This window comes from Rhinatrema bivittatum, unplaced genomic scaffold (assembly GCF_901001135.1).
Source record: "Rhinatrema bivittatum unplaced genomic scaffold, aRhiBiv1.1, whole genome shotgun sequence".
In the NCBI taxonomy this organism is placed as follows: Eukaryota; Metazoa; Chordata; class Amphibia; order Gymnophiona; family Rhinatrematidae; genus Rhinatrema; species Rhinatrema bivittatum.
Window position 1 is genome coordinate 109,871 of NW_021820389.1, and position 11,956 is coordinate 121,826.

An 11,956-nucleotide genomic window follows, 5' to 3' on the forward strand; every position below is an offset into this window, starting at 1 on the left:
CCCCGGGAACATCTCCACTCACTGCATGCATCTTTACCACCCTCCCCCTGGGAACATCTCTACTCACTGCATGCTTCTTTAGCACCCTCCCACGGGAACATCTCCACTCACTGCATGCATCTTTAGCACCCTCTCCCCGGGAAAATCTCCACTCACTGCATGCATCTTTACCACCCTCCCCCTGGGAACATCTCCACTCACTGCATGCATCTTTAGCACCCTCTCCCTGGGAACATCTCCACTCACTGCATGCATCTTTAGCACCCTCCCCCTGGGAACATCTCTACTTACTGCATGCATCTTTAGCACCCTCTCCCTGGGAACATCTCCACTCACTGCATGCATCTTTAGCACCCTCCCCCTGGGAACATCTCTACTTACTCCATGCATCTTTAGCACCCTCCCCCTGGGAACATTTCCACTCACTGCATGTATCTTTAGCACCCTCCCCTGGGAACATCTGCACTCACTGCATGCATCTTTACCACCCTCCCCCTGGGAATGTCTCCACTCATTGCATGCATCTTTAACATCCTCCCCCAGGGAACATGTCCACTCACTGCATGCATCTTTAGCATTCTCTTCCTGGGAGCATCTCCATTCACTGCATGCATCTTTAGCATCCTCTCCCCGGGATATCTCCACTCACTGCATGCATATTTAGCACCCTCTCCCCGGGAACATCTCCACTCACTGCATGCATCTTTACCACCCTCCCCGTGGGAACATCTCTACTCACTGCATGCATCTTTAGCACCCTCTCCCCGGGAACATCTCCACTCACTGCATGCATCTTTAGCACCCTCCCCCTGGGAACATCTCCACTCACTGCATGCATCTTTACCACCCTCCCCCTGGGAACATCTCCACTCACTGCATGCATCTTTAGCACCCTCTCCCTGGGAACATCTCCACTCACTGCATGCATCTTTAGCACCCTCCCCCTGGGAACATCTCTACTTACTGCATGCATCTTTAGCACCCTCTCCCTGGGAACATCTCCACTCACTGCATGCATCTTTAGCACCCTCCCCCTGGGAACATCTCTACTTACTGCATGCATCTTTAGTACCCTCCCCCTGGGAACATTTCTACTTACTGCATGCATCTTTAGTACCCTCCCCCTGGGAACATTTCCACTCACTGCATGTATCTTTAGCACCCTCTCCCCGGAACATCTCCACTCACTGCAAGCATTTTTAGCACCCTCCCCCTGGGAACATCTCCACTCACTGCATGCATCTTTAGCACCCTCTCCCTGGGAACATCTCCACTCACTGCATGCATCTTTAGCACCCTCCCCCTGGGAACATCTCTACTTACTGCATGCATCTTTAGCACCCTCTCCCTGGGAACATCTCCACTCACTGCATGCATCTTTAGCACCCTCCCCCTGGGAACATCTCTACTTACTGCATGCATCTTTAGTACCCTCCCCCTGGGAACATTTCCACTCACTGCATGTATCTTTAGCACCCTCTCCCCGGAACATCTCCACTCACTGCAAGCATTTTTAGCACCCTCCCCCTGGGAACATCTCTACTTACTGCATGCATCTTTAGCACCCTCTCCCTGGCAACATCTCCACTCACTGCATGCATCTTTAGCACCCTCCCCCTGGGAACATCTCTACTTACTGCATGCATCTTTAGCACCCTCCCCCTGGGAACATTTCCACTCACTGCATGTATCTTTAGCACCCTCTCCCCGGAACATCTCCACTCACTGCATGCATCTTTAGCTCCCTCTCCCCGGGAACATCTCCACTCACTGCATGCATCTTTAGCACCCTCCCCCCGGGAACATCTCTACTCACTGCATGCATTTTTAGCATCCTCTCCCCTGGAACATCTCCACTCACTGCATGCATCTTTAGCACCCTCCCCACGGGAACATATCCACTCACTGCATGCATCTTTAGCACCCTCTCCCCGGGAATATCTCCACTCAATGCATGCATCTTTAGCACCCTCTCCCCGGGAACATCTCCACTCACTGCGTGCATCTTTAGCACCCTCCCCAAGGGAACATCTCCACTCACTGCATGCATCTTTACCACCCTCCCCCCAGGAACATCTACACTCACTGCATGCATCTTTACCACCCTCTCCTAGGAAAATCTCCACTCACTGCATGCATCTTTAGCACCCTCCTCCAGGGAACATCTATACTCACTGAATGCATCTTTAGCATCCTCTTCCCGGGAACATCTCCACTCACTGCATGCATCTTTAGCATCCTCTCCCCGGGAACATCTCCACTCACTGCATGCATCCTTAGCACCCTCCCCAAGGGAACATCTTCACTCACTTCACGCATCTTTAGCACCTTCCCCCCGGGAACATCTCCACTCACTGCATGCATCTTTAGCACCCTCCCCCCGGAAGCATCTCCACTCACTGCATGCATCTTTAGCACCCTCCCCCCAGCAACATCTCCATTCACTGCATGCATCTTTAGCACCCTCCCCCCGGGAACATCTCCATTCACTGTATGCATCTTTAGCATCCTCCCCCTGGGAACATCTCCACTCACTGCATGCATCTTTAGCACCCTCCCCCCGGGAATGCTTCCAGTCAATGTGCGCAACTTTAATACCCACACCCTGGGAACACCTTCACTCAACAGGTGCACCTTTAACACCTGTTCCTGGAAACCTCTCCACTCAGCCCTTGTTCCTTCAGCCATATTCAGGGGACACAATTAATGATTTTTACCACTAGAAATGTCTTTGATAATTACCCTGAGAAGTCCCAACAATGTTATCCTGATTGTATCCTCAGCATCAGCCTTAGAACAGGAGACAAAATGCAGAATCAGTTCAGAGACAACTTCCAGGCTCAGAAATCAATAAAATCCCAAAGAGGAACCTCTAACAATTCTGAATTATCTGTCAAATAGCAATAAGAAGACAGCGTGAATTTGTCTGGGATTTCTGTTACACGTCTGATGCACATAAAAACAGAGAATTATCATTTGTATAAATATCTGTTTATGATTCTATTCTAGCGCATATAAAATGCCAAGTTCTTTCTTTATAACAGAGGAAATGTCACAAGTTCTCTGATGGATGTTTTATAAACTGGAAGCTCTAACATTTCTCTATTTCTTACTGTTTCTTCCCACCCTGCAGGACTGGGTAAGTTTTATTCACAGTCTGATAAATATATTTCTGCCTGGCCCTGTATTTATTTCTCTTCTCTGACCTCTGATCCGTGTTTCTCTTTGTTTTAATTCAGATTGGTGGATGGGATGTGGCAGATATGCAGGTAACTGCCTCTGATATAACTAATTATACAAATGATCCCGTCTATGAATGAGAGCTGCTACAGGGTCTCCTCCAGCCTCACCCTTCCCCTCCCTTTCCCCCTCTCAGCTGTGAATCTTCTGCCCCTGCAGCCTCCTGAGCTCCCCTGGCTCTTCCTCCATCACTATCACCGTCCCTCCATTCCCTGCCCCTCACCCACCTTCTGTCTGAAATCATCCTCCCTCTCCTCCCCCTCTGCATGCCCCAGCCCTCTCCCCTTCCCCCTCTCAGCTGTGAATCTGCTGCCCCTGCAGCCTCCTGAGCTCCCCCTGGCTCTTCCTCCATCACTATCACCGTCCCTCCATTCCCTGCCCCTCACCCACCTTCTGTCTGAAATCATCCTCCCTCTCCTCCCTCTGCATCCCCCTGCCCTCCCCCCTTCCCCCTCTCAGCTGTGAATCTGCTGCCCCTGCAGCCTTCCCTCTCCTCTGCCCCTTGCTCTGTGCTGGCCCCGCTCTCTCCGCTCTCTGCGTCTCCTTCCCGCCTGCGTGGCCGGTGCAGCTTCTCCCAGTGCAGACCCCAGCGCCAGCACCGCTCCCTCCTGCCGCACGGGGCAATTACTGCACTTCCTGCCTCAGGAGCGCATGCAGGGAGTGACACAGACTCCGCCCCTTATACTAAGGACTGCCCCTGGCTTTAATGGTGGGGGGTCACAGGGGGAGGGGTTTCAGGGAAGGGAAATATAAATGGGAAGAGGAGGCCAATGGGGCTGTGAGTTATAGGAAGCCCGGCAGGGAATTAGCCAATTAGAAACTCCCTGTCACTGATGATGTCAGGGGAATCGGTCCAATGGGAGATACTGGACAGCAGATGGCCAATAGGATCACTGGTATGGTGAGCCCTCTCAGTGAGTGACAGCCAATAACAGAGCTCCTCTCATAGACTAAGGAACTGACTCAGGGAGCAGCCAATGAGGTTTAGGGGGTGGGAGAGTGAGGAGCCAATGAGAGTTAGAGCCGGGTGTATAGGGAACCTATGAGGGTTAGAGGTGTGTGAGGAGCCAATGAGGAGTGTGTGCTCATGTTTATTAATGTCTCCTCCTCTCTGCAGTGCCTGTGACTCTGGATCCTGAAACTGCGCATCCTGAGCTCCTCCTGTATGAGGGTGGGAAAAGTGTCAGATGGGGAGAGAGAAAGCAGAGCCTCCCCCCCAGTCCGAGGAGATTTGATTCTTATCTCTATGTGCTGGGGCGTGAGGGCTTCACCTCGGGGAGACATTACTGGCAGGTGGGGGTGGAGCTGGAGGAGGGGGGTTACTGTGACCTGGGGGTGTGCAGAGACTCTGTGAGGAGGGAGGGGTGGATCTCACTAACACCTGAGGTGGGATACTGGGGAGTGGGGCTGTGGTATGGAGGTAAATGCAGGGCCCTCACCTCCCCCTGGACCCAGCTCCCCCTGAGTGAGAGACCCCGGGCAGTGGGGATTCTCCTGGACTATGAGGCAGGGGAAGTTTCATTTTACAATGCAGAGAATAAATCTCATCTCTACACCTTCTCCCACACCCTCACTGGCTCTCTCCTGCCTTTCTTCTGTACTTATAAAGCAGCTCTGAGGATCCTCCCAGTGCCAGGCTGGGAGTGAGAGACCCCGGGCAGTGGGGATTCTCCTGGACTATGAGGCAGGGGAAGTTTCATTTTACAATGCAGAGAATAAATCTCATCTCTACACCTTCTCCCACACCCTCACTCCCTCTCTCCTGCCTTTCTTCTGTACTTATAAAGCAGCTCTGAGGATCCTCCCAGTGCCAGGCTGGGAGTGAGAGACCCCGGGCAGTGGGGATTCTCCTGGACTATGAGGGAGGGGAAGTTTCATTTTACAATGCAGAGAATAAATCTCATCTCTACACCTTCTCCCACACCCTCACTCCCTCTCTCCTGCCTTTCTTCTGTACTTATGGTGCAGCTCTGAGGATCCTCCCAGTGCCAGACTGGGAGTGAGAGACCCCGGGCAGTGGGGATTCTCCTGGACTATGAGGCAGGGGAAGTTTCATTTTACAATGCAGAGAATAAATCTCATCTCTACACCTTCTCCCACACCCTCACTGGCTCTCTCCTGCCTTTCTTCTGTACTTATAAAGCAGCTCTGAGGATCCTCCCAGTGCCAGGCTGGGAGTGAGAGCCCCCGGGCAGTGGGGATTCTCCTGGACTATGAGGCAGGGGAAGTTTCATTTTACAATGCAGAGAATAAATCTCATCTCTACACCTTCTCCCACACCCTCACTGGCTCTCTCCTGCCTTTCTTCTGTACTTATAAAGCAGCTCTGAGGATCCTCCCAGTGCCAGGCTGGGAGTGAGATACCCCGGGCAGTGGGGATTCTCCTGGACTATGAGGGAGGGGAAGTTTCATTTTACAATGCAGAGAATAAATCTCATCTCTACACCTTCTCCCACACCCTCACTCCCTCTCTCCTGCCTTTCTTCTGTACTTATGGTGCAGCTCTGAGGATCCTCCCAGTGCCAGGCTGGGAGTGAGAGACCCCGGGCAATGGGGATTCTCCTGGACTATGAGGCAGGGGAAGTTTCATTTTACAATGCAGAGAATAAATCTCATCTCTACACCTTCTCCCACACCCTCACTGGCTCTCTCCTGCCTTTCTTCTGTACTTATAAAGCAGCTCTGAGGATCCTCCCAGTGCCAGGCTGGGAGTGAGAGCCCCCGGGCAGTGGGGATTCTCCTGGACTATGAGGCAGGGGAAGTTTCATTTTACAATGCAGAGAATAAATCTCATCTCTACACCTTCTCCCACACCCTCACTGGCTCTCTCCTGCCTTTCTTCTGTACTTATAAAGCAGCTCTGAGGATCCTCCCAGTGCCAGGCTGGGAGTGAGATACCCCGGGCAGTGGGGATTCTCCTGGACTATGAGGCAGGGGAAGTTTCATTTTACAATGCAGAGAATAAATCTCATCTCTACACCTTCTCCCACACCCTCACTCCCTCTCTCCTGCCTTTCTTCTGTACTTATAAAGCAGCTCTGAGGACCCTCCCAGTGCCAGGCTGGGAGTGAGAGACCCCGAGCATTGGGGATTCTCCTGGACTACGAGGCAGGGGAAATTTCATTTTACAATGCAGAGAATAAATCTCATCTCTACACCTTCTCCCACACCCTCACTGGCTCTCTCCTGCCTTTCTTCTATACTTATAAAGCAGCTCTGAGGATCCTCCCAGTGCCAGGCTGGGAGTGAGAGACCCCGGGCAGTGGGGATTCTCCTGGACTATGAGGCAGGGGAAGTTTCATTTTACAATGCAGAGAATAAATCTCATCTCTACACCTTCTCCCACTCCCTCACTCCCTCTCTCCTGCCTTTCTTCTGTACTTATAAAGCACTGAACTCTAGGACGGTGTAGGGATGAGTATTATTAACTTAGTAACCTCTCTCAGGCAGGGACTCATTGTACTTGTATGTAATTGGTGGTAAATGATGTCTGTGATACTGCAGCAATGATAAGAGGAATATTAATAATAAAATTAATAAAATCTGTTTTCCGTTTGCTCCTCCCTCCTCTCCTGTACATTTCTCTGGGGGAGGGGGGGTCTTGCTATCACAGTGCACGCTCTCTACACATTATCGTCTGGAGAAGGAGTAAGGACGAGTGCTATTAACTTAGACTGTAAGCTCCTGGGGGTAGGGTCTCCTTGTACATTTGAGAGAATTGCTAATTTGCAGATCGATACTGTAACGTGCGGTTGAAGATTTCCCGTCCGTAACACGTGTACATAATAGTACATGCTTAGGGCCAGGGACACAAGAACACTTAGACTCAGTAAAAGGTATAGAGTAAAGGTTATTTGGCATTATAAGTGTTCTTGGGAGATGCTGGATACTGGGTGCCCTTTGTCTTACAGAATGACCAGCATCTCCTTGGATACAGGAAGTGACCCTTCTTTTATAGTTAAACATACAGCATTGTCGAAGTTTCTAGAATTACGTGAGTGCCCAAAGACTCATTTACAGAGACACATCATGCTGTTGTCATGACAACCTATCCCTGAACTGCCCTGACAAGTTTTCCCAGATGTAGCCGATTTGCCCTCACTCTCCAGATAATCCTTTTGTCCTGTTAATGATCTTGTCCAGTGAGGTTTCAACAGAATAGTGCCTGAAGCTCCCGCGTTGCTTGCTTCTGTGTGACCCAATGAATAGGCCTCACCTTTTCTGGTGCCAGCTTGTCTATCTCAGGGACAATTCTGCAAGTCATACTCAGAAAGTCACTCAGAGTTCATTCAGCTCTGACAAGCCACAGAACAGCAGAGGCGTCTGGGTATTTTCCTTCTCAATATTGGTTGTCTGATCAGGCATACTCCTCATTTCCCTCTTGTGCCACTGTCACATGGCAAAGTGGCACACCCAAGTACCAGAGGTGAAGACAGAACAGTGAGAAGTGACTATGGCAAATGGGCTAAATGTGTAAGCTAACAACTAACCTTGTATGTGTGTTGTTATCCCTCTAGATTCCCCCCCTTAAAGTAAATGAGACTCATAGGCAGACATGTACTCATGAATTGACAAAGACTAATTATCACTAGGTAGCCCTTAGCTCTATAATTGAGCTATACGGATACCTGCGTTATAAAAAGGTCCTAAATTATAATAGCAAGATCACATATGTTATCTTTCAGAGTCAAGTAATTACATAATAGTGGTATAACATGTAAAGATAAGAACAAAGAGAGAATAGTATGAAAATATTATGTTTCTCATATAATACTAGGTATACTGGGCAAGTCTTGTCAAAGAGTACTGTTATTGTAAACAACTACCCAGGAGAATATTCATTAAAATGGCAAGCAGGGATATAATCAATGCACATTACCAGAAAAATGAAGGAAGCCAATAAAATAGAAGAAAACCAAGAATCAGCAGAAGGACTCATACTGTGTAGTGCATACATAATGTGGGACAAGTTATAAAAGTGTTGCAAAGCATAAGACATATTCTGGTCATAGGCTGCAGTGATGGAAGATCCAAATCATCGAAAGCAGAGGCATATGCATGATAGGCAAAGGCATAGCAAAAGTCCACAACATCATGCTAGTTCTGTAGGGAATTGATGGTGCTATGCAGTATTATGACAACAACCTGTAGCAGTGAAAGCAATCACTGTATGGACAGTCCTAATTCAATTGTGGCAGTCACCTATCCAAGAGATGATACAGCTGTAGATGGCAAGGTTTCTAAACCAGTATTGGTCAAGGGGTATAAGTTATTAAGGTAGATGAAGGCTAGTAATACTGCTTCGTCTTCAGATACTTCTAGAGAAGTGGGGCTAATACCCTTCTTAGATGATGGTAAGTCTAAGTGTATTTGGGGATAATCAAGGAAACAAGTGAAAGCTGACTTTGTGAGAAAGTCTTTAGCATATTATGTGATCTAAAACAAAATAATGTACTATGCAGGATTGATAAACCATCAGTGTGAGTCTTTGCACAAAGAAAGGAAAAAATGTAATAAAAATAAAAAACAGAAATAAGGAAAATTATATCTTCCCCTTTGGAATCCTAAATGGAAACAAACTAGCTTATAAACAGAATATTTTAACTCACAGATAGGGTTTATAGTGATAGGGCCAAGCTAAGGAAAAAAGAACAATGAGCAATTAATATGCCGAAAGATATAGTAATAGAATTATTGCAGATCCCTATGACAGTGCTTCTCATGTATAAGGTGTGTATTTGTTTCAAGGAGAACAATCTCATAATAAATTCACAGGCTACACTAGTAAGAAATATTTGTCAAAGAGAGTGAAACAGTCATTAGGTAAAATCTAATAGATAGTGTCATAGGAAAAAGATATTCAAAAAGGGTTCAGCGAAGAAATTAGAATAAAAAATAGAATATTGAAATATTAAAGATCAGCAAAGTGATTACCATAAGTGCAAGCTGCAAATCAAAAGAATAGGAATAGCTTCTAACTTATGCTGGTGTGAAAGAGGAATATATATAGATATTAGGGATGTGAATCGTTTTTTGACGATTTAAAATATCGTCCGATATATTTTAAATCGTCAAAAATCGTTAGGGCCACGATACAATACCAATTCCCCCGATTTATCGTCAAAAAATCGTAAATCGGGGGAAGGGGGAGGGCAGGAAAACCGGCACACTAAAACACCCTAAAACCCACCCCCGACCCTTTAAATTAAATCCCCCACCCTCCCGAACCCCCCCCCCCCAAATGCCTTAAATTACCTGGGGGTCCAGCGGCGGTCCGGTACGGTCTCCTGCAATTGAATCGTGTTGTCTTCAGCCGGCGCCATTCTGCGCCGCCATTTTGCAAAATGGCGGCGCAAAATGGCGGCGGCCATAGACCAACACAATTCGACCAAAAGTCCCTGGGGGTCCAGCGGGGGTCCGGGAGCGATTTCCTGCCGCGAATCGTTTTCCATACGGAAAATGGCGCTGGCAGGAGATCGACTGCAGGAGGTCATTCAGCGGGGGTTCCGGACCCCGGCTGAACGACCTCCTGCAGTCGATCTCCTGCCGGCGCCATTTTCCGTACGGAAAACGATTCGCGGCAGGAAATCGCTCCCGGACCCCCGCTGGACCCCCAGGGACTTTTGGCCAGCTTGGGGGGGCCTCCTGACCCCCACAAGACTTGCCAAAAGTCCAGCGGGGGTCCGGAACGACCTCCTGCAGTCGAATCGTGTTGGTCTATGGCCGCCGCCATTTTGTGCCGCCATTTTGCAAAATGGCGGCGCAGAATGGCGCCGGCTGAAGACAACACGATTCAATTGCAGGAGACCGTTCCGGACCGCCGCTGGACCCCCAGGTAATTTAAGGCATTTGGGGGGGGGGTTCAGGAGGGTGGGGGATTTAATTTAAAGGGTCGGGGGTGGGTTTTAGGGTGTTTTAGTGTGCCGGTTTTCCTGCCCTCCCCCTTCCCCCGATTTAGCTACGGACCGCCGCTGGACCCCCAGGTAATTTAAGGCATTTGGGGGGGTTCGGGAGGGTGGGGGATTTAATTTAAAGGGTTGGGGTGGGTTTTAGGGGGTTTTAGTGTGCCGGTTCACGATTTTAACGATTTTCACGATACTCTAAACACCCAAACGGCGACGATACGATTCTCTCCCCCTCCCAGCCGAAATCGATCGTTACGACGATCGAGGACACGATTCACATCTCTAATAGATATCCCTCTTGAACCATGAATTATCATATTTGAATCACACTGAGACACATCACCTTCTATGTAATCAAAGCAGCTTCCATAGATAAAGATAAAGAAAAACCTAGTACATATTCATTTAGCTGATTCAGCATAGAAATACAGTCTTAGAAATTCTAAGACTGGAAAATACTACTAAACTTGGAACATACAAAATCATAAAAATAGCATCACTTCAGATGATATCATTAAACTTGAACACCTAAGTACTGGCAGAGAATGAAAGAACCTAGATTCTGCATAAAGTCACTCCCACAGAACAAAGAGAAAAGCAAAGATCAGGTATAAATTGTAAGCATTTCAGTCCATATAGTATGTAATAACTTCTGTGGCCAAGGATAGGATGATTTCTAAAATCAATGACATCAGATGTATGCAGCTTTCTCCTGCTGGGTGAATTCTAGACATCAAAGCACAGCCTCTTAAATCAGCATTAGATGTATATGTTATTAAAGCCTAGTAAGAACAAAACAAATTAAAATTAATCAATGAGACAAAATCTGTCATGGCCTTAGCTCCCTACATCTATCCCTACATCTGCATAATAATCTCTTTATTATTAGGTAATATGCTATAGTCTCAGGAACACAGACAACTTAAATGCTCAGACATCACACAGAAACATGCATTTCACTAAACTGACACACAAATTCATTCATTGCATTCTTCAGGTGTCATGACACACACATAACACAATAAAGACAAACAACAATTAACATATTTGAGCTCAAAAAATATTTGGATCGATCCATAATAAAACAAAAATCAGGATTAAAATTAAAATAGATCTATTTAAAAATGGGAAAAAAATCAAACTGAGGAAAAATATAATTTTCATGCTTTACAGCTCCAATGGCAAAGAGGTTTTCTTTTTTCAATCTGGAAAGATATAAAATCTGACATACAATAAAGTAAGATAATAGTTAAAATGCAATTGCAGCATGGTTGAAATTAACATTCTGATATATCTTAATTCAGCAAATAGCAGTCAAACGAAGTTCTTGTTTTCTTTTGTCATGCAACTAGGAAGCACTACATAAGGTGTGGCGAGTGAGCTGTTCTCCATCTGGGATTTAAACTGTTTGTGTTCCTTTTCTTAAGGGGATAATGGTAGTGCTTTTTTTTTTTTTATACTATGAACTCCTAACTCACTTTCTAAAAGAGAAACTTGAAACAAACAACTTTGTACTTAATTAGAATTCATTTTATTTCCATCCTATACTCACATGCTCCATAAAGTGCATACTACCAAATCCTGTAAATACCCTAAATAAAAATACGGATCATTTCCAAAAGCACAGACATATCAACTAGGAGTCTGGAAGTCTGCAAAATAAAAGGAGGGCACATACTAATATGCATTAACCAAAATCTAAAACTATATATATATATTTATGAGGAAGTTTTTCTTGCTGGCACATAAATAGATAATAGGCATTGCTGCTTGACTTTCTGCTGTTCACCGTCTCACACTCTCTCTCCTTT

The 11,956-nt window shown here is 46.9% G+C and overlaps 1 protein-coding gene across 1 annotated transcript in view; it reads left to right on the forward strand.

The window, feature by feature from the left end:
• The window catches only part of LOC115081603 (E3 ubiquitin-protein ligase TRIM39-like), a 112,248-nt gene extending 100,669 nt beyond the window's left edge, over positions 1-11,579 (forward strand). The window contains exons 6-9 of the mRNA XM_029586029.1: positions 3,134-3,139; positions 3,240-3,269; positions 4,358-4,826; positions 11,573-11,579. Of these exons, the coding sequence (XP_029441889.1) occupies positions 3,134-3,139; positions 3,240-3,269; positions 4,358-4,826; positions 11,573-11,579 (512 nt within the window). The remainder of the gene's footprint in view (positions 1-3,133; positions 3,140-3,239; positions 3,270-4,357; positions 4,827-11,572) is intronic.
• The last annotated feature ends 377 nt before the right edge of the window (positions 11,580-11,956 follow it).